Source organism: Zootoca vivipara, chromosome Z2, assembly GCF_965207765.1.
Source record: "Zootoca vivipara chromosome Z2, rZooViv2.hap1.1, whole genome shotgun sequence".
Classification (NCBI taxonomy): Eukaryota; Metazoa; Chordata; class Lepidosauria; order Squamata; family Lacertidae; genus Zootoca; species Zootoca vivipara.
Window position 1 is genome coordinate 43447536 of NC_142585.1, and position 22838 is coordinate 43470373.

General features: G+C 44.3%; 1 protein-coding gene across 2 annotated transcripts in view; it reads right to left on the reverse strand.

Annotated features, from left to right (window-relative positions):
- The window catches only part of ASTN2 (astrotactin 2), a 608691-nt gene that overhangs the window by 326633 nt on the left and 259220 nt on the right, over nucleotides 1-22838 (reverse strand). For both annotated transcript variants that reach the window (XM_035112940.3, XM_088665019.1), the window contains one exon: nucleotides 2577-2723. In XM_035112940.3, the coding sequence (XP_034968831.3) occupies nucleotides 2577-2723 (147 nt within the window). The remainder of the gene's footprint in view (nucleotides 1-2576; nucleotides 2724-22838) is intronic.

Below are 22838 nucleotides of genomic sequence, written 5' to 3' on the forward strand. Positions count from 1 at the left end.
CCCAATGAAGTATGGTGAACAGTGCTACATTTGGACACTGAAGAACTAAGGTGATGTCTGTAGCAATTTGCTGTTTTTTCTGCCTGTAATTCAATGGCAGAATGCATGTCTTAAATGCAGAAGGCCTTTGGGTCAAACTCCAGTTTAGAAAGGATCCAGTAGCAGGGGATGGGAAAAGATCAGTGGTGGTTGGTGCCCATTAGGACTGGTAGGGCAGAAGGCAGAGAGGTCGGAGGTAAATGGAACCAGAGCCAATGACAGGCAGAGCCAACTTATACGTTTGACCCCATCCTCTTCTCTGCAGATGTCTACAATGGCAATACTGAGATTAATGAGGAGGGTGCTCATGGGCAGTCCCAACCCTTGGTTTGATTTAAGTAAGAAGAAAGGCAGAGGCACAGAAAGCTGCCTTACCCCAAGTCACAGAAGAAGTTCATCTCGCTCAGTTGTCTGCAGGAAGCATTCGTTCCGCAGGTGTAGGGGACTGAGTGTGGTTAGGGGTTGTGGCTGAGGGCAGATTGAGACTGGTGAGGCAATGCCCCACTTGCCCGAATGGACCAGCCTCGTCTACTGGGAAAGATTTCTGCCTGAGACACTGGAGTCCTGCTGCTAGTCACAGTAAACAAGACTGGCCAAGTGGACAATCGCCTGACCTCTATGAGGCAAATCCCCATATTCCTGGCAGGATTGGCATGAGATTAAAAAGCAAGGGATGAATCACAAAACTGTTGAAAATATTTGTTAACAGGTCCTGTTGTTGGTGCTGTCAAAGGGTGCTACCCAGGTGGTACTGACTCACGGCAGGGTCCTGACTCGTGGAACACTTTCATGGTGACGTCTCCCTCCCTCCCTCGTCTTTCTCAAACTCCCTGTGCAAAACTAAGGAACTGTTAGTTACTGAAGCTGGGGAGGATTTTCATTTGCTGCTGCTGCTGTTGTTATTGTTGTTGTTGTTGTTTGGGGGGAGATTTTAAGAAAATAAACATTAATGCAAAAGCATTTCCCCACTTTTTTTGTCATTGTTTTATTTCAGGAAGATAATTGGCTGCAAGTTAAAGCTGGTTCCCCTGAATGTTCTTCAGGAAGAAAGAGAGAGAGAGAGAGAATGCAGGAAGATATGGGATGCAATTTAATGAAAGCACGGTCCGTGGGGCTACCCTGAACATTCCTCAAGGCACTCCAGGGTGCCATGGAACACTGGATGAAAACCAATGGCCTAATTAAGAGGACTTTGGGAGAATGAGATGGGACCAGGGGAATAGGCGGATACCATTAAGAATCAGAGCTGGAGGTAACTTCGAAAGTTATCTAGCCCAACCCTCTGAAATGCCAGGATATTTCGCCCACGTGGAGCTCAAACCCACAAACATAAGGCAAAGAGCTTCTTGCTCTACCAGCTGAGCTGTCCTAGTACCCCTAAAGAGAAGGGCAATATAAAAATATCACAAATACCGTACTTTTCCGTCTATAAGACTAGGGTCCCCCCCCCCCGTTTTTGCATGCTAAAATTTGGGGGTCGTCTTATACATGGGTAGTGCATAGGGTGGACATATTATTGGTTGCTGCCGCAGCTGTCAGCAGCTATTGTGCGTGTTATTGGTTGCTGCGTCAGTGGTTGGTGTTGATTGGCTGATGCTGCGGCAATTGTGCGGGCGATTGGTAGCTTCTGCCAGCGAGCGGATAGATGAAAGGCGGATTTAGCGATGCATAAGTGATTTTCGGCAATCCCCCTTTTAAAAAGTTGAACAACCCAGGGTAATCCCCCCCCCTCAAAAAAGCTCAACAACTGGCAATCCTCCCCCCATTTTCTTAAATTTGAGCCCCCCCCCCCGTGTCTTATACATGGAAAAGTACGGTAAATACAGTAACTTTGACTTGCTAAACAGCACAAGTGTAAAATTTGATTGTGCTGCCATTTAACAAAGCAGTAAAATGAAGCAGAGACTTCTTCGTGGTTGGAAGGATAAACAGCCATCATCCATTACTCAATGGCCTGGAGATCTTACTGTCCCTTTCTACATTTGAATGTATATATTATAATCACCAGTCTTGTGTAGGTATCTAATTGAACATATGCCTGCATATATTAATGTACTGTATATTTTATTATAAATTGGGAATGATGGATCATTCTTATTGTTAATGTGAGCTCATGACTATTTATCTCATATTTGCAATAAAAACTATATTTGCATAAGGAAGGACATAAAAAAACGATTAAAGAAATCCTTATATGTTACTGGGGGGTGGGGGAATATAAATGGGATAATAGATACTATATTTTCATTGTTTGTTTTGTTATGTGTGCATCTGCAATTATAGATAACACATTCCTAATCGAGTATGTACATTACGCACACTTAAATTTAAGCAGCAATAACAAGTTGAGAAAAAGTCCCTTTATGAAAAACTGCACACCCTGGTTTTCTGCCACCCTAACGTCCGATTGGAGACACTGAGCTAGATCAATTTAAAATAAAGACCCCAAACCCCTCTGCCCCAGATGGCCTATGACATCTTTAGGAAGCTTGGGGTATGTGCAATTATCACCACAGCGGCAAGGCTGATGCTCTTACCATCAGCAATGAAGTGCTCAGGAACGTGGAGTGTCACTTTGACAGTCAGTGGGCAGGACAGCTGAGTGCCACACACCATGGCCAGGATGCAGGAGCTCACGGCAATTAAGGTAAGTGCTGTCTTGTTCACGGGGCTCTTCAGGGAACCTGAGAAGTAAAAGAAAAACACAGTTACAATGTGAAGAGAATGATCACAGCCCGTTCTCATCTCAATCGCCATACTGAGGCATGATAAAGAAAGTTTCAGATTTGAGCCTTCAAACTATCTCTGACCAGAATTTTTATCATTAAGGTAGTAATGGCATTTTCAGTACCATCTTAGGTAGCACCCCACCAATAGAGGGCATAAATAATTGAATAATAGGCGCAAAAAACATTTTTTTTTTTTAAAAAAAGACATTTTATTAAATTTTCCAATTGAAACACATTAAACAAAACAAACAAACATTAAAAAACAATACAACACATACATTCATCTTTTTAGCAATTCTCTCCGAATCTCTCATTCTCAATGCTCTGCCGAGCTTGACTTCCCTCCCTCCCCTCATTTGGTTTTCTATTCAGTTCTTATCTCGCAGTTCCTTTATACCTCCCATTTAAAGTCAATTCGTAGGATTTATTTCGGTCCTGCAAGTGTCTTTAAACTTCTACAGTTCTTTTCCATATAATCCACAAATTTACTCCAGTCTCTTTGGAACCTTGCTTCTCCTTGGTTCCGGATCCTGCTAGTCAGTCTCGCCAGCAAAAAAACATTTTTGTTAACCTGTGGTGGGAGGGCTGGAATCCCAATATACTTTATGCTAGAATAAGGTCTCCATCTTAGGATATTTAGTTCAAAATAAACTCCTGTTCAAAAGCATGGTTATACATGTTCCTGTAAAAGAAGCCACACAGCCATGCTTTTTGAAGAGAAGCTTCTATTGAACTATTCCCCCACCCACCCACCAGGGAAGAGCTTTAGTTTGAAACATTTTGGGATTCCCATCTCCCCACTCGCCCACCTGCCTATACAGCACTCCATTTTGAATTGATGACTCAATCCTTTATGATACCTATCTCTGTGGTCCCTTGCTAAAAAGGGAACAATGTGTGTTTGTGGGAAACCAGTCTATGCTTCTTGCCATCTCTCAGGGGTTCACCTACATTTACCTGCTACAGGTAACTGACATTTGCAGAAGGAACAACATCAAAGATGGTGCTGTGAAATCAAGTCTCTAAATAAACTCCTTTGTTCGCCCTTCTTTGTGGATCTCATTTACAGAACACTTAAATCCGCCCACCTTCCTCAATCCCAAACATATTGGAGCAGGGGAAATGTTATTAAACTTTAATTGATAAAGGAAGGTACGGTAACTAAACAAAAGACACAAAACTATTTTCCCCTTACATTTTACATAAGAAATGTTGTCTTCTAACAAACATCAATAGCTATATAGTTTTCTTCTAAAGAAAATTAATGTGCTTTTTACATAAAAGTATAAAAAACCAAGTATACTCCAATGTAAAATCATTTATAGGGAAATCAACTAGAATTGCAGAGCACATAAAAGCTGGAACTTGATATGAGCTACAATGGTACAAAGAAAGCAAAATCCATTTTGCTAGTCACATAAAGCCTTTTCATCACTCAAGGTCATTCTTGCAAAGGGCCTCTCACAGCAAGTGTGGGCTAAAATAATTTCTGACAGCATGAAGACAGGCTCTTTGCAGCCCAAATCTGATGCTAGACCAACCCCAGCAGTGGAGAGCCATGAAGGTCAGACAGTGCTTCTTTCTCTGCCTCTCTCTGTGCCCTCTCTCTGTGGACCAACTGTCTTAACATCCCACATGCCAAAAAGCTGACACCTAAGAAATTATTCAGAGCCAGCAGAACCTTTGAGTCTATGCAGAGCGAAGATATGCAGCAGCTCCAAGGAATATTATTGTGCTGCAGTTGGGCCTCCATCAAGACCAAAACGAGTTCTCCCGCAGAGCTTGTTAATAAAGTCAGTTTAATGGGGGAAAGTGCAAGATACAGCACTAGCAGAAGAAAAATTGGCAACCCTACTGCACAACACAAAGACCGTGAAACTAATTGAATGAAAGCCCGTTGCCCTTTCTGCCTTCAAGTTAAGAAGGCCAAAATGTTCTCTTTCCAAAAGAAAAAGAAACAGGGAGGGGGCTGTGGAAACAAGGAAAATGCCAACACCACATGAACATCAAATATTCCTTTCCTGTAATAATTGGGTCAATTCTGCTATAATAACACAGTTTGAGCAAGAGCAGAGAACAGGTCACACAGATTTGAAAGTTAAGGAGAAATACACACACCAAAACCTAATAAATATTTGTTCCAGGAAGGGAAGGATTTCAAAATCGGAACTGAATTGGCAGGCAAACCTTGCACACTGATTAGAATTCTCTGCAAGTCTGGACAGCTCCCTACAGGCAGACTAAATAGAATTGTAGGCTCATTCACACTTCTGCTTGTCCCCTGCCTAGAAAGCATTGGGTCCGAGAGCTTTTTCTGCTTGACCCTTAATTTCTAGGCCTGAGCAGTTTTTCCAATGGCCTGCTCCTTTCCTAAGAAAAACCCACTCTTTAGCTCTAAACTGGAACAAATAGCAATCCATGGAAAGCCTGATGGCCGCTTGCTCCGACCGAGTGCCAAAGTGCAGTTTTCCCCGGAGGAAAAGCAGCAGGACATGGGGGAGTGTGGATGAGTGCTGAGAGTTCATGCACTCAGTGAAGAACTGTCCCAGCCCAAAAAAGGTCCAAGATGCACAGGTTCCTTTTAAGATGGGCAAGTGCTCACATTACATAATTCTGCAGTTCCACACTAAAATATGTGTTGCATTCTACGAAGTATCTATCACAAATATCAAAGCCTTGATCTCAGCTTGATCCCATGAGGTAAGTGGGGAAAGCTCAGTAAGTGATCAAAACAGGCATCAGCAAAAATCACTTTTAAGATTCTTAAAAAGTATTTTTAACCTATTTTAACTAAGCCTAAACTGGTTAGGATAAGGAGATTTTAATGACTACCTGCTCACATATGAGCCCACTTGGCTATGGTGGTTCATTTACCAGAAGTAATGTATTTAGCATTAACTCTGGAAGTGTATACTTGATTCTGACCAAGCTAAGCCACCTAGAACAAAACATACATCAGTACGACACACACACCCAATATCACATAATCACAGAACTGCAGAATTACAATTGGAAGGTACTCCAAGGGTCATCTAGTCCACCCCCTGGAAATGTGACCATAAAACCTTCTCCCCACCCCCAATTCAATTTAACAGCATCAAACATGGGGGGGGGGATGCTCAATACGTTTTCCTGGACACTCGTTTTGCACCATTATCTTAGATAACAATTGGAACTACTGTTGCTTGTTTTCGTTAACACACAGGAATTGCTTAAATGGCTTTGAAACTGTAGTTGAATCTTTTACTTGTAAACTGATGCCACTACCTCTTGAATTTTCAGGTCTCTGCCTTCAAACAGGTACTAGAGTTTCCGTCCAACACAGTATCTAGTTGTGAAACATTATTCAGCGGATTATTGAAATATGATTTAATAACACTTTCATAGTATTCTGAAAACATTTTGCGTGTGGAGGCCCCAGCCTAGAAATGAATTCAAAGAGGACTCAATTTTTTGGTTTGGTTTTTGGCAGAATTTAGGCCACAACTTTATTGATTACAAATCAAGTGAGTGGTTGCATAGGCTCTGGCTCGGCTAGCTTCCTGCAGCATTTGCAGGCAGCGCTGACTCTGGGCAGCAACTATAAGTCAGCCTTGGTTGAACACCTGGGAGAGAGGCAGGCAGGAGTGTCTACCACGCCTCCCCCAGATGAGCCCTGAACTCAGGTTCAGGGCACAACCCTGCTCGGGGAAGACCAACCATGAGTCCTTGGAATCCTTTTGAAGAAATACCCATCGCATAGGGATGGCTAGGCACCCTGGCACCCCTATCAACAAGAACCAGAGCCTGGATTAAGCATGTAGATTACAGGTGTGCCTTCAAATATTTTAACTGTTACATTTAGTTCGCTGTGATTAAAGTTGGGGGGGGCTAAAGCTGGGACCTTTTACATGTACTCCTACCATTGAACTAACTCCCCTGAAATGTTACTTGCCATAGGTAAGTGGCTACTACCACCCCCATGATATCGGCCTTAGAAAATCCCAGGTGGCGCTGTGGGTTAAACCACAGAGCCTAGGGGCTTGCTGATCAGAAGGTCGGCGGTTCGAATCCCTGTGACAGGGTGAGCTCCCGTTGCTTGGTCCCAGCTCTTGCCAACCTAGCAGTTTGAAAGCATGTCAAAATGCAAGTAGATAAATAGGAACCGCTACAGCGGGAAGGTAAACGGCGTTTCCATGTGCTGCTCTGGTTCACCAGAAGTGTCTTTGTCATGCTGGCCACATGACCTGGAAGCTATACGTCAGCTCCCTCGGCCAATAATGTGAGATGAGCGCGCAACCCCAGAGTCGGTCATGACTGGACCTAATGGTCAGGGGTCCCTTTACCTTCACCTTTATAGGTAAGTGGCTACTACCCCCCCCATGATATCGGCCTTAGAAAATCCTACTGCTATTTTATATCATTTTGATGGATATATTTTATGTATTGTACTTTTATTGTGTATTTATTTTTTTATTAATGTGTATTCATGCTGTTCACTGCTTTGGGGCTAAAAAGCAGTACATAAATAAACCATACCATACAGCTAGTATTAGCCAATTATTATTTGGAGGCTCTTTTTTTTTTTTAAAGGAGACTTAATTGTTTTCAACTCTGTAACTTTCTCTGCACCTGAAGAGCAGTTTGGAACATGCACAATGTGCACATTGCATTTAAATACACACCAAGAGATAAATGACTTAACATGAGACCTTTAAAAAACAGATTAATTTAAACTTTATGACCCAGCACTAACTAAACACACTGCAACAGAATCCTTGGATTTCAGGGCTTATTTTACAGGCGTGAAAGTAACACGTATTCATCCCTTGCCCCGGAAGCTTAAAGCTGACAAGAAGCAGGTTTAGTCAATAAATGAGAACATGAATTGATTAATTGATGGTTGGGGTAGTGAACAATGCTCTGCTTCTTACAGGAGTCACACACACACACGTCTGGACACTCCGAGAGAAACATCTAAACCAGGGGCCAGCAAACTTTTTCAGCAGGGGGCCGGTCCACTGTCCCTCAGACCTTGTGGGGGGCCGGACTATTTTTTTTGGGGGGGGGGGGAAATGAATGAATTCCTATGCCCCAAAAATAACCCAGAGATGCATTTTAAATAAAAGGACATCTTCTACTCGTGTATAAACACCAGGCAGCCCACACAAAAACCCAGAGATGCATTTTAAATAAAAGGACACATTCTACTCATGTAAAAACATGCTGATTCCCGGACCATCCACGAGCCGGATTTAGAAGGCGATTGGGCCGCATCCGGCCCCTGGGCCTTAGTTTGGGGACCCCTGATCTAAACCATGGGTAGGCAAACTAAGGCCCAGGGGCCGGATGCGGCCCAATTGCCTTCTCAATCCGGCCCAGGGACGGTCCGGGAATCAGCGTGTTTTTACATGAGTAGAATGTGTCCTTTTATTTAAAATGCATCTCTGGGTTATTTGTGGGGCATAGGAATTCATTCATTTTTATTACTATTTTCAAAATATAGTCTGCCGTCCGCCCCCACAAGCTCTGAGGGACAGTGGACCTGCCCCCTGCTGAAAAAGTTTGCTGACCCCTGATCTAGACAGCACTTTGCAAACCCAGCAGAGTTTAAATTCAGGGGCAAGCTTTCTGTCTTGTGGGACAGGCTTTATACCTTCATGGCGTGTTTCTGCAAAGACTCAATAGCTGAAATGTAGCTGACTGTTGAGCAGCCGAGGCTTCTCTAAAGAAGAGGAGTGTGCCCGGTGTAGTAATCCTTGAGGAAGAGGGCAAGAAAAGGCCCTGAAGCAAGAAACCCTTGTTTAAGAGAACAAAAGAGCAATAGATTTTGTTTTATTTTTAAAGGGGGAGGGGCATGCAAACGTTTGGGTTTTTTTGTTTTGTTTTTTTAACAGGAATGGCACCCAATCATCACTGCCATTTTCAATCCAATCAGCTGCCACTTAATTAGTCTGGAAGGAAAGCTGGATTCTGAAACAAAGGCTCCCCGCAGTGCCCTGTGACCCTGGGCATGTAAGCAGTGTCTGCCAGTGCCACACACTGCCTGACCTCTCTTTCATGACATTTTCCATTGGCACCAATTAGATGTGCTCTGGACTCGCTGGGGGCAGACAGGCTGCTAGAGAAAACGTCCCATGAAGTGGCCGATTCCTCTGAAGTTTCTGAAACCTTTCAAAAGAAGGACAGAAGCCAGAAGTTGGGGGAGGGGTCAGCAAAGGGGAATAATAAGTACCCCAACATGACTTACCTTACGAGTTTCTCCTCCTCCTCCTCTTATTGCACTGGAGGGTTAACTGGGCCTGCATTCACATGGCCATATATTCCATCTTCTCAGCAATATCCCGTTAATTTCTACTTTATACCTGAGCTTTCATGTGGTGTAAAAGCCTCTACCAGAAATATAGCAGAATATGGTGCTAGTTTAGCCCTCATTTCTCTGTTATTTGCAAACAGATTTTTTTTCCTGAGTGCTAAACTTGTGCTATATTTCTGGAAGCAGATTTTACGTCATGTGCAAATATAATGCAGAATTTAATAGGGAAATCTAGCACATTGCTAGATTTGATGGGGACATGCACAACTCTGTATGGATTTATGACGATCTTTAATAGCTGAACCTCCTCATAACAATATGTAGTCCTAAATCAACTTTATAAATACACAGTTGGGAAATCAGCCAACCAAGACATAATGAACTTTAATTACCCAATTTTTAATCAGCACAAATTTTGTTAACTGGAGCCAGATGTGGATGCTAAAATGCCTAGCAATCAGGTCCCTCTTTCCCACTCCATGGCAGCACTTGGTATTTCATTGAAAATTCCCACATCAAGATAATTACAGGAATACGAAAAAAAGCTGGGGAGGGGGGTGAATGGGTCATCCACGCTGCGTTGAACCTGCACCAATTTCATTAAGATGAAAGGAAGTCACTTGCAAGAAGCTGAGGTACACAGCAGCCGCAAACTCAAGCAGCCCTATGTGTGGGGGAGGAAAAGGGAGCAAATTGTAGATCACCGACATCTCAAGGAAGCAACCAAGCATGGCAAAATCACCCCTATACATGCCCAGTTTCCTTTTGCAGGCTTAAGGGAGGGGCAGGAATTGCCCACCAAACACCCAAGAAGGCAACACTTGTCAAGGGAGTTGACTGCCTAGTAACTATCCAGAGTTATGTTCAGGCAGAAACTCATTAAGGCAATTCACACTACTAAGTATCCTGCAACTCAAAAACTAATTACAGATTAAGGTAAAGGATCCCTGAATGGTTAAATCCAGTCCAAGGTGACTATGGGGTGTGGCACTCATCTTGCTTCAGGCTGAGGGAGGCGGCGTTTGTCCACAGACAGCTTTCTAGGTCATGTGGCCAGCATGACTAAACCGCTTCTGGCGCAACAGGACACCATGACGGAAACCAGAGTGCGCCTGGAAACGCCGTTTACCTTCCTGCCACAGTGGCACCTCTTTTGCTTCCTGAAGTACAAGAAAATGGTTTACAGTACTTATGGCTGAAAAAGATGTGTTTTCAATTGTGTGGATACTGCTTGGTGTAACCTGCAAAGTTGGAGAGAGGTGCAGTAGCATTTTCAGCATGGGGAGGAGAGATTTCAGCAGCCTGCATAGTTTATTGCTTATTTCCATTTTTAATAACAAAGTAGAATTAAGCATGCTAATATATTGTCTTGGTTTACACAAATTGCATTTAGCTCTTTTTGCTCGAAATGGGGGGTGGGGTGGGGGTGGATCTTGACAGACTGTTTTTTGGCACAGAGCAGGGGCAGCCAGAGGAATTTTGGAACCTGAAGTGAAATGCCCCACTGCTAAACCCCCCCCCCCCATGATGGGGAAGGGGAACTCCACAGAGCCATAGCTAGGGGGATCTAGCCAGAGTTTCTGTCCCGGGTGAAGCCTCCAGAGGGACGCCATTGAGGCTCCCAGACACCCAGCATGTGTGGCTTCAGCCGGAGAGAAAGATGAAAAAGTGAACTGTTTATTTCATAACTGATCCCTGTGGTAGAAGAAACAGGTGGAAATCTGCTGGGATTTTTAAGGAAGATTTTTGAAAAGGAACTGGAACATATTTTCTTTCCTGAAAAAGCCATACTTTTATTTATTTATAGACAGTATTTCAACCAAAATAAAGTTAACAAGGTAAACTTAAAAACAATTTAAAAGTATACCAAAAAGGGCCAATATTAGAAAAACACATAAAATTGACAAAAATCTCCACTTATCTCTGAACTGCTAGAATAAACGAAAGTGCGCTCACCTTTGAAAGAAAATCAGGGAAGTTGAAGTTGAGGGTTGAAGAACTAGTCCACTGCCAATTTAGCACAACTGCCTTTAAAATCTCTTCCCACCCACCCACCCCACACTTCTTTACAAAGATTTTGCTTCATTCTCTCTTTCTCCTCTTTCTTGAAAAAAACCAAAACCTCAATGATTAACTATACACAAAGAATTGTGTTCAATGCTTGATGGATGAAATTTTACTCATAAGTTAAATGATTTCCTATGTTAAACAGTGTAACTATAAAACCTAAAGTATATTTCTGTTAATACTCTGAACACTAATTAGCCCACTTCTTATGCAATGATTTTGGCTTCAACAGTAAAGTTTACCAACCTTACTTTCAAATGTTGGCTACTTAGCCAAGAATAAACAAGTTATTCTTAGCTAAGTAAGAAGTTAGTAGGATACTGTATTTCAAAAAGTGAAAATCTGGACAGAAACTTCCCTCAAAAGGGAAGCTCTGGGAACTGTAGTTTAAACAGCCACAACAAAAATGCCAAAGCAGGTTCACAAAGGTCAGCGGGTGATTGCTCAATCTAAGCATTATAAATTGTCATCTATTTAGGAGATCATTATGTCTCAACTGGTGCATTGCCTTAAAAATATTTGGCAGTTCTTCAACAATATTTGACTGGTGAGATGCCCAATCCTACTGAATTTTCATTCACAAGAGAGGAGTCAATAGAGCTGAGCGTATGACTGATGTCATCAATCTTTCTCTTTACTAACAGTTATGTATCCTGTCAGAGAGCAGTGCAAAACAATGAGCTATAATTGGGCTTCTTTTGGTTTGGTCCATAGATACACACCTTGGGAGTGGAATCTCACTTAAAAAGAGAAAGCCAAGCCTATCAGAATCAGTATTAACTGGAGAACACTTTCCACCTAGTCTACCAGTCTTCCTTAACTAGTAGTCCAACAATTGACATGTATAGGAGGTACATAAATATGGCTACCAGTAGAGTAAAGAGGATAATTTGTCTGATGAAGGCAGAATCCACACACACCTTCCTCTCCAAAGCAATAATCTGCCATGGGTGGTAATTTGCAGCAGGATCAATGGAGACAGGAAAATCTTTGGCTTAAGCAGCAGGAACTGCCAACTCCCACAACCGCGCACTCTGCATGTTCTATTCAGCCTGAAGAGTCCTTGAAGCCTTTTGCTAATCTGTCTCTAATGCTCAGTCTCAGTAGACTTTAGGAGTTTTAATGCCTGATGCATTGAAATAAATATGCTTTTCCGTATAGACCATAATGCTTCAAATACTCGTGTGTGTGTGTGTGCATGCACGAGCACATACAGAGTACACTGGCAATCTTATGTGAACATTATTCCCCACTGTTTTAAGTCAGATACTGATGCATACAAAACCTATGAAGAGTTCTGTGGCAAATAACTGGCACATATTTACCTTTTGCAAGCCAGCAAATTCATCATATTATGGAGTCCCAATAGGGAGAGGGAAGAGAAAATGGTGCAAACAGAAGAAATGGAAATACAATGCCAACAAGCAGTGAATGGGCCCTGGAGTCTGACTAGCTCACAGTTCATGCATAAGATGGGGCCATTTATGGCCAGAAAGCAAATCACTGTGTGCACAGCTGCCTGAGAGAAGATGCAGGTTCTAAAGACATGTGGCCTGGTGATGTAGTTGAGAGGATGAGGGCTGGCAAAATTGTCAGTGGCACAAAGAGAAGTGTGGAAATCCGGATCAGCAAGTTTCAAAGAGAATTTGGCCATTCAAGAAGCAAACCAAAATGATGTCTGCTTACTTCCGTCTTAAGAGTTTGTCAAACTGCGGCAATTGATCAGTATCTCTCAAATACAAACAAGCCATGTAGCATATATACTGGTACATCTTCAACAGGAATAGGAAATGGGTTGCCAAATTTGTGCAGATAATCACAAAAGACAGAGAAACGTTAAACAAAAAACAAAACAAAAAATCCCACAGCCAAAGAAAGTGTCCTTTCTTAGAAAAAGGTCCTGTTGAGGACACTATCAACATGGATCAGTTATTTTTCCCTTTTTCTTTTGGAAACGGATAAATCCAATTAAAGCTTCCACTTATTCCTATTTCCTGAGCTGCCTGGCTATTCATACTCCAGGGAGTCCTGGCTGCTGGTGGGCATCATTTCATTTCATTTTTATTCAAAGGCCCCCTGGAAGAGGGCACAAAGCACTGTCCTTGAGGTTGAAATGGGGAGAGAGGAGAACCCCATACCCCAACCTGAACTCTTTGGGATATAAAGTCACTATGCAGTTTGGAAATTTGTTTGCTTGCTATGCATTTGCATACCTGTTAAAATGCAATAACTAGATTTCACATTAAATTTTCTGACATCAAGAAGTAGGATTTCATCTCCATTTGGGGAACAACTACATGCCATTTTGAATCAAGCTGGTGGATTGAACTTTTCAAAACTGCTCTGATTTTAACCATTGATTTGAAAATTGCATTGATTCTTCAGTTTATTCAAATTCCCAGGGAAATGTCAGGTACAAGGCTGCTAGTGTAATAATAAATAAAGTAAAAGACCATCTTGGCCTTTTTCTACCAGGTTTGGGAGGGAAGAGCCCGGGCATACTCCAAAGACAAAAACTGAGGCTACTAAAGAAGCCAGAGGTGATATCGGCTGTCTGTTAGCACAGACCCAGGTCACTGAGCCTGGGCTTCCACAGCATTTTCTGCCTATACAGCATTGAAGCTATATAAACCTTTTACCTATATAAACCTGTGCTTAAGAGAAACCATGCCAAATTTTTATCACATATTAAAACATTTATGGGGGTCCTATTATTCAAAACACATTTTGGAATCAGATGAGAATCATTGTTACATTGAGGGAAACTGTTTATGGATATCTTTTAGATAAGATTCTTGCATAGCACTGTTCTTCAGTACAAATCAGACGAAATCATGGCTGATTCATTGCTGTCGTATGCCTTAAACCAGAGTTGAATTCTGGGTCAGATCGAAGACAACAGGAGCCTCAGTGTAAGAATGAAATAGATATGATGTGATAAAATAGTGATAAAATATTTGATCCTGTCAAGAAGCAGGGGGCTATTCTGTTGATCAAAGCTAATGGCTGCAGTCTTCTCAGGTTTACCTCGAAGTAATTTCCACTGAAGTCAATGGGGTTTCTGAATAATAAACCATGCAAACAACTTAGTTGTCAGGCTTATGAAAGGACAAAGCTAACCATATTGTCATTTACACACCTCTAGGTTCTGCTATGACCTGTTTTCACTGGGCTCCAGAGTAAACAGGGAACTTGCAAGCAACAGCGGCTTTTGACACCATCGACCATAACATCCTTCTGGACCATCTAGAGGGTTTGGGAGCTGGGGGCACTGTCATACAGTGGTTCCGCTCCTTCCTCCTGGGCCGTGTCCAGAAAGTGGGGGGGGGGGTAAGTGTTCATACCATAGCTGCCAAGTATCCCGTATCCGCCGGGAAAACCCCTTTTTTCTTACCGTTTCCCGGCGGTCTCCCGTTTAGGTTAAAATCCCGGTATTGTCCCTTAAATCAGCTTCGGCCCGGCGGCCATTTTTCTGGTGCCGCTTTGCCCTTCTATGGGCACCAGAAAATGGCGGCGCCGGCGCCGGAAGTCGCTTCTGCGCATGACCGGAAGTTGCGTGACGCGACTTCCGGTGGCGATTTGCCCTTCTATGGGCATCAGAAAATGCCGCCGCCGCCGCTGCCGGAAGTCGCTTTTACGTGTTTCCGGTCATGCGCGAAAGCGACTTCCGGCGCTAGCGCCGCCATTTTCTGGTGCCCATAGAAGGGCGAAGCGCCACCGGAAGTTGTGTCACGCAACTTCCGGTCATGCGTGCGCTGCCTATCCCGGATCTTTAGGTCCCGAACTTGGCAGGTATGGTTCAGACCCCTGGGCTCTCACGTGTGGGCTGCCTCAGGGTTCTGTCCTCTCCCCCATGCTTTTTAACATCTACATGCAGCCGCTTGGAGAGATCACCAGGGGGTTTGGGCTGGGTGTTCATCAGTATGCGGATGATACCCAGCTCTACCTCTCTTTCAAATCAGAACCAGTGAAGGCGGTGAAGGTCCAGTATACCTGAAGGAGCGTCTCCTCCCCCATCGTTCTGCCTGGACACTGAGGTCCAGCACCGAGGGCCTTCTGGCGGTTCCCTCGCTACGAGAAGCCAAGTTACAGGGAACTAGGCAGAGGGCCTTCTCGGTAGTGGCACCCACCCTGTGGAATGCCCTCCCACCAGAGGTCAAAGAGAACAACTACCAGACCTTTAGAAGGCATCTCAAGGCAGCCCTGTTTAGGGAAGTTTTTAATGTTTGATGGATTTCTGTATTTTAATATTTTGTTGGAAGCCGCCCAGAGTGGCTGGGGGAATCCGGCCAGATGGGCGGGGTACAAATTATTATTATTATTATTATTATTATTATTATTATTATTATTATTACAATACCAAGGTGGCAGAAACCAAAGCTGTATCTAGGGCCAGTCCAAGGTCAGAGTTCAAGCAAGTCAATTAAACATTGCAACTCTACTAATAAACCTGTGTGATGGGGACACCAACATTCACTTTTCAATAACTCTGACCCTGCTTTATGCCAGTCTATTTACCAAATGCCCTCAAAGACTTACAATTTACCCTGCTTGTTAGACAAAGCAGCAATACCCTTGTAAGCCACCCTGCCTTTGCCTCCCCAGCAAACATGTTAGTATTTTTTTATTTCCTGCGAAACAAGAGGCTCATTACCATGCAGTGGGCATGAGTGGAACGATTAGTAAAATTTGTTACCTGCATGCTTGGAACAAAATTAAATTAAAAGTGTTGCTTTGCTGTCAAGATAAGGACCAAGCTAGAGTGCAAATACTCAATTACTTTGGTAAGACTGTATCAGATGCAATAAAAAAACAACCATCCAAAAACCTGGACCGCTGGGAACAGATGTAAATGTCATTATCTCTATTGCAACCCTGGGGAAGTTAAAGAGGCAACTGAAGCAAAACAGAGCCCTAATCACTAAGACAGGAAGGGGAGACAGGTTTTGTGTGGCATGTTGGAATAATGAGTGATAGGCCAGCAGGGTTAGTGGGGAGGGGGATGCGGACAGTTTGCCTGCTTTTCCCTTCCATGCTTTAAGCATGGACATGTGTAAACCTGTTCAGTATTGTGGGGATTTCTTTAGTTTGTTGTGGAGAAATAGGCATGTCATTGTAGGGATGTTTCAATGGTGTCTCTCTCCAAGTGGATCCATTGTTTCGTTTCATCTTCTAGAATATATGGGATTGTGTGGTGCACATGGTTGGCAATGTAAGATGATTCTATGTTGGGGATTCCCCTTCCTCCTTCTGATGGGGGGAGGTGCAGGAATTTGGGGTTTATTATTGGCTTTTTGTGTGAGAAAATAAACTAGTGTAGTTTTTTTTTTCTGCCACTCCTGGAGTTGGGTTGGGAGAATCCAGGTTGAGAGGGTCTGGAATCAATAGGTTAGTTTTGGGAGGGTGATCATTTTGATCATGGCTATTTTGTCTGAGAGGATGAAGTCGGTGTCATTTGTTCAAGTCTCTGTTGATTTGTCACTACGAGGGCTTGTAATTGTGGAGGTATTATAGTTTGCTAAGGTTTCTGGTTATCTGAACCCCTAGGTATGTGAATTTGGTGTGGCAGAGTTTTACCTTTGTGATGTTGGTGAATTCCTTTTGGGTATTGGGGGGCGGGGTGTTGAAGCACATAGCCTCAGATTTTGCAAAGTTTACTTGTAGGCACAGAATTGACCTGTGCCTCCATGGACAGCTGTGAGTCCAAAATGATTCCCAGGCTGTGCACCTGGTCCTTCAGGGACACAATTACCCCATTCAGGGCCAGGAAGTCCTCCATACCCACCCGCCCCCTGTCCCCCCAAAACAGTACTTCTGTCTTGTCAGGATTCAACCTCAATCTGTTAGCCGCCATCCATCCTCCAACTGCCTCCAGGCACTCACACAGGACCTTCACCGCCTTCACTGGTTTTGATTTAAAAGAGATGTAGAGCTGGGTATCATCCGCATACTGATGAACACCCAGCCCAAACCCTCTGTTGATCTCTCCCAGTGGCTTCATATAGATGTTAAAAAGCATGGGAGAGAGGACGGAACCCTGAGGCACTCCACAAGTGAGAGCCCAGAAGTCTGAACACTCATCCCCCAACACCACTTTCTGAACACCAGCCCCTCCAGCTGTTCCAGAAGGATGTCGTGGTTGATGGTATCAAAGGCTGCTGAGAGATCCAGCAGAACTAGGAACAGCTTTCACCATTGTCCCTAGCCTGCCGGAGATCATCGGCCAGCACAACCAAGGCAGTTTCAGTCCCAAGATGAGGCCTGAATCCCGATTGAAAGGTATTCAAATGGTCCGCATCCTCCAGGTGTACCTGGAGTTGTTCTGCAACTAAGCAATCAAAGGCTTTAAGGATGTCTAGGAACATGATTGCCAGTGGGAGTTTGTTTATTTTGCTGTGTTGAGCAAATTCAGTCGTTCAGTAGTTTCCTAATGGGATCTCTTATGTTGTGACCAGGGGAAAAACCCTCCGTACTTCCTGCTCCGCCGTGCCCCGCCCATGCCGGGTGATATCACATGACACATATGATTCATCACCACACCTCCTAAATGGGGGGGGGGGAGTCGGCGCTCCTGCCTGCCACTTACCTTCCAAGTCCCGGACTGCAGAATCCGGGACCGGCAACCGTGTAACACCGGACGTTGCGTTGAGGTAACTTCCGGTGTCGCTTTGCCCTTCTATGGGCACCAAAAATGGCGGCCTCCGGCTTCAAAAGTAGCTTCTACGCATGACCGGAAGTGCATCAATGCGACTTTCGGTGTTGGTGGTGGCCATTTTTGGTGCCCATAGAAGGGCAAAGCGACACCGCAAGTTACATCGACGCAACTTCCGGTGTCACACTTCCGGTCATGCGTAGAAGCTACTTTTGAAGCCGGCGGCGGCTTCAATATGAGGGCAAATCAGAAAAAAATGGCCGCCGGCAGGAGAAAATAACAGAGAAAAAGGGGAGACGAAGTGATACGGGGGACCACTGGGAAAAGGTAAGTAAAAACAGGGGTTTCCCAGGGAAAATGGGGTACTTGGCAGCTATGGCCTGCCACTCAATGTAGGTATAATAATTCATGTCCAACATCCAGTTTAATGAATGTGAAAGCTTACTCAGTACCATTTTAGGGCTATTTCAGTTGACTTTGGCACCCAATGGCACCTCCTGGGGACTCTACCCAAGCAGCACACCCTCAGGAGTCACACCCATCAACAGCCCTGCTAGGCTGAGAATTTGTTTACATGGCTGGAATGTGTGAACTGCGATAACAATGGCAATGCAAGGATCGGATCCACCCCCTGGAGCAAATGGCTTCCCCTCACCTGCATGGGCTGCCCCATCTGATAATGCCTCTTGCTGGTCTGGATGGAGGATAGAAAGGGATGCATAAGTGTGTGTAGAAATAAGCTACTGTGCTGTACTGTACAAGGGCAACCTTTGCATTTTTTTTCTACCCACTTTTGCCTCCCGCCACACCACAGATGGCATGCGGCCACCAAAAGGGAATGTGGCCCTAGGGCTGTAAAAGGTTCCCCATCCCTATCCCAGAGCTACAGACTTTACTGTGACATTTTGGTTCCTCCAAGAGAAAGAATTATAGTCCCTCAGTACGCAGGACTAACTTTTAACAGTTGGCAGTTTGAAAGCACCTCAAAGTGCAAGGAGATAAATAGGTACCGCTCTGGTGGGAAGGTAAATGGTGTTTCCGTGTACTGCTCTGGTTTCGCCAGAAGAGGCTTAGTCATGCTGGCCACATGACCCGGACGCTGTACGCCGGCTCCCTCGGCCAGTAAAGCGAGATGAGCGCTGCAACCCCAGAGTCATCTACAACTGGACCTAATAGTCAGGGGTCCCTTTACCTTAATTTGCACCCCCACTTAATGTTTATCTCAATTTCTTCCTCCTGCAGAATCCAGACAGCACTGTGGCAGCTTTTGTAATAATAAGAAGGCAGAGGAACTTTGAGAAAATATTTGAGCAGATGCCTCAGCTCAGATTTACGTGCTATCCACTTATCAAGTCATCTGAAGAGTAGCGGGAAGCATCTCATCAGCTAGGGAGCAACTTTATCAATTCCATACTGCCTTTCATACTGCTGCAAGCAAAGATACTACACAGAGATATCAGCTCAGTCACCAGCCTACTTAACACTGCTGTACCACCCATTATTCTGGGACTCCTATGTAGAGCTAATTTATGACAGGGGCCCATCCCCAAAGCTCAAGGCAGGCAGCAGCACACTGAGCATAACTGTAAAATATCCGCCCAGGATCCTATTAAAGACCTATAGCAATGTCCCCCCATAGCAATGGATCCATTTGTGACTTGGTTTTAAAAGATGCCATAATACTAAAAAATGCAATAAAATCCTGCGTATAAGACTACTTTTTAACCCAGGAAAATCTTCCCAAAAGTCGGGAATAGTCTTATACGCCAGGTCGTATTTCTTATATGGCGAGTATATCCCAAACTCTATATTTTAACTGGAAAGATTGGGGGTCGTCTTATACGCCCAGTCGTCTTATATGCCGCAATATATGGTAGCTGGTTTTTGCAGGACAAAATTAAACTATGTAGTGGGGCAGGGGTTGTTGTTTTTGGGTGCAAAGACAGCACTACAGAGTATGGGGAGGGATACAACCTGAAGGTTAGCTGAAATGACCATTTGACCCTGTCCAAACACTTATGATTTGATGCCTTATATACCCAACTGAGTTTCCATTCTTAAGGAAATCAGCTCTGAGTACTCACTGGAAGGACAGATCCTGAAGCGGAGGCTCCAATAATGTACTGGCCACCTCATGAGAAGAGAAGACTCCCTGGAAAAACCCTAATGTTGGGAAAGATGGAGGGCACAAGGAGAAGGGGACAACAGAGGACGAGATGGCTGGACAGTGTTCTCGAAGCTACCAACATGAGTCTGACCAAACTGCGGGAGGCAGTGCAAGACAGGAGTGCCTGGTGTGCTATGGTCCATGGGGTCATGAAGAGAAGGACACAACTAAACGACTAAACAACGACAACAATACCCAACTGATCGCTGTGCTCTGCAGGAGAAGGCCTCTTGCAGCTGCCATCTCATCAGGAAGTCTCCTCTATAAAGCATAGGAATTGGACCTTCAGTGCAGCAGCACCTGTTCTTTGCAAGTCCTTTCCCTGCATATCAGGCAGGCACTGTGTCTACTGTAATTTTGGCACCAATTGAACACCTTGTTCAACAAATCTTTTAAACAAAGGGGTGGGTGAGTAGGTGTGGCAGTCTGTATCGGTACTGGATTTGAATTTTTATTTATGAAATAGTTCTATAAAAATGAAATTGTTCTAACTGTATATATAATGAGATGTTTTCATTGCTGGTGTTTCTTATTATGAAATAGCTTCTAAAGATTTTACAGGAAGCTTTTCATAATAAATTAAATGAGTAAGTGAAAAGTAGATAAAATGCAGGTCCAAATGATAGCAATGGGGGAAGGGGAATTTGTGAATTTCTTTCTACACCCCCCCCCCAATCCCACCCAATACTGCTCTTTTAGCCAGTGCCATGTCTCCTGCTATGACGCACCCTGTTTGCTTAGCCCTAGCATTTATGTACATTTTGGGGGAAGGGGAAGGGAAGGGAGGGAGAGGAGAGGAGAAATACTACCTAAAGTTTTCATTCCACATCTCATTTGCTTTGCTTTGAAATAATAAGTGTCTGTTGCCTCCAGAGGCAGGCGAGGATCAAAGACAGGCTTCTGTGTATGTAACAGATTCCAAATACCTAATTTTCCCTTATAACGGCGTTGTTTTAAACACCAAATACAGAAGCAGATCAAAGCCTGGATTCGTCTTTCTCTAACAGCCCTCGGAAGGCTCCGTAAGTCAGAGAGATACACACACAGTGGCTGATGCAAAATTGAGGCAGATAATTGGGCTCCCCTGAATTCCCATTAAAGATTGCTGCAAATTAGGGTAAAGAGCTGGACATCCTGTAGACTGGGGGGGGGAAGGGTCTTCTTTCCCCCCAACCCCTCCCAAAAATACTGGTGATATCCACTGCAAGCCTCTGAACAGCAGCAGAACCTCCTTACCTCAGTAAGGAGTGGAACTTATCAGTGGACAAGAGGAAGCTAAATCCCCATGGTCTTAATTAGACTATAATGGGATGGCAGTGCTGGTTTATGAGGCAATAATACAGCTCTCCAGAGACCTAGCGATGCTTCGGTTATCTTGACAAAAGGAAACTACCAAATAATGGTGAAGAAAACAGCCACACAGTCCAGTGAGAGGGAAGCAAATGCGGGCACGGCCCTGGAACAGAACAAAGTGGTCAAAAACCTGGATGTTTCGGGGGGGCACTAGTTATGGGCAGGGGTTCCTTCAGGCTACTACAAGATAACCATATTTGACTATACCACATAGAACCATGGATGTGGGCATGTCATGTGACCTAGATACTCGCTCCCACAATGCAAACTGGCAAAGAAACAATGGGGCCAAATGGATGACTACAGCGGAAGGTATGAACAAACTAGGATTTATAGTTGGTGTTATATGCAGCAGAATAATGTGGTAGACGTCAGACTGTAGGTGGATGGTTGTAGGCTACTTCTTAACGTCCCTTAGGACAAAAATTCATTAGAAACAGAAAAGCAGGCAAGGAATTGGGAGTATAAACTGTCCCTTATGCTAGTTATCAGCTATACAAAAGCAGTGGGAGATGATGCTGAATCCTGCAAAGACAGAGGTGTAGTCAGTGGGTGTCTTCTGTGCCTGGGAATGAACTGCACACAGGTTCATAGTCAGAGAGTAGTCCTGGGTTCCAATTGTCACTAGAGTCTCTGTGGCTGGCAGTGCTTAGGCACAGCTTAGGCTGATTTGCCAGTTGTGACCATTTCCGGACCAGGATAGCATGGCCTTCATTTCCCATGCCCTGCTGGCTTCCGGTCTGGACTACTGCAGTGTGCTGTTTGTGGGACAGCCCTTGAAGACTAGAAGCTGCAGCTAGCGCAAAAGGCAGCTGATAGTTCGATAAGTGGAAACATGCCAGAGGTCCTGAAAGCACTGTGGTGGCTACCTGTAAACTACTGGGCCCAATTCAATGTGTTGGTGCTACCATAAATAAGCCCTAAATGGCTTGGGACCCAAGTACCTTAAAGAACACCTTCCCTTATATCAACTATCTTGGGCCCTACAATCTGCAGGCGAGACCCTGATGAGGTGCACCTGTCTCCCTCCCCTCATTATTGCCATTTGATGGCTCAAGGACACTGTTCTCGGCAGTCCTGAGATCATTGGAATGAAGAGAGAATGTTTCAGAAATTGTTTTTATTGCAACTTTTTAAAAGAATGCTTCTCCCCTCCTAATTGTTTTATTATGGGTGTGTTTGCTGCCTTGAACTGCTTTGGCGGATATAGATTCAATATAAATAAATAATCTGTATTTCCATGTGCTAGACTTATGTTTGCAAGGAGTTTTATGTAGGGCAGGGTCCCCAAACTAAGGCCCGGGGGCCGGATGCGGCCTGCACAAGCCAATTGTGCGGCCCCTGCCGACCCCCACCGCCCGCTCTTACCGGCGTGCCGCAGTGCAGTTGCCCATCTCCGGGTCGGCGCAACGCCAGAAATAGCTTGTGCGCAAGCGCAGAAGCTATTTCCGGTGCCGCGCCGACCCAGAAGTGCACCGGAAATTATGTCTACGCATGCACAGAAGCCATTTCCAGCGCCACCCCGCGCCAGAAAAA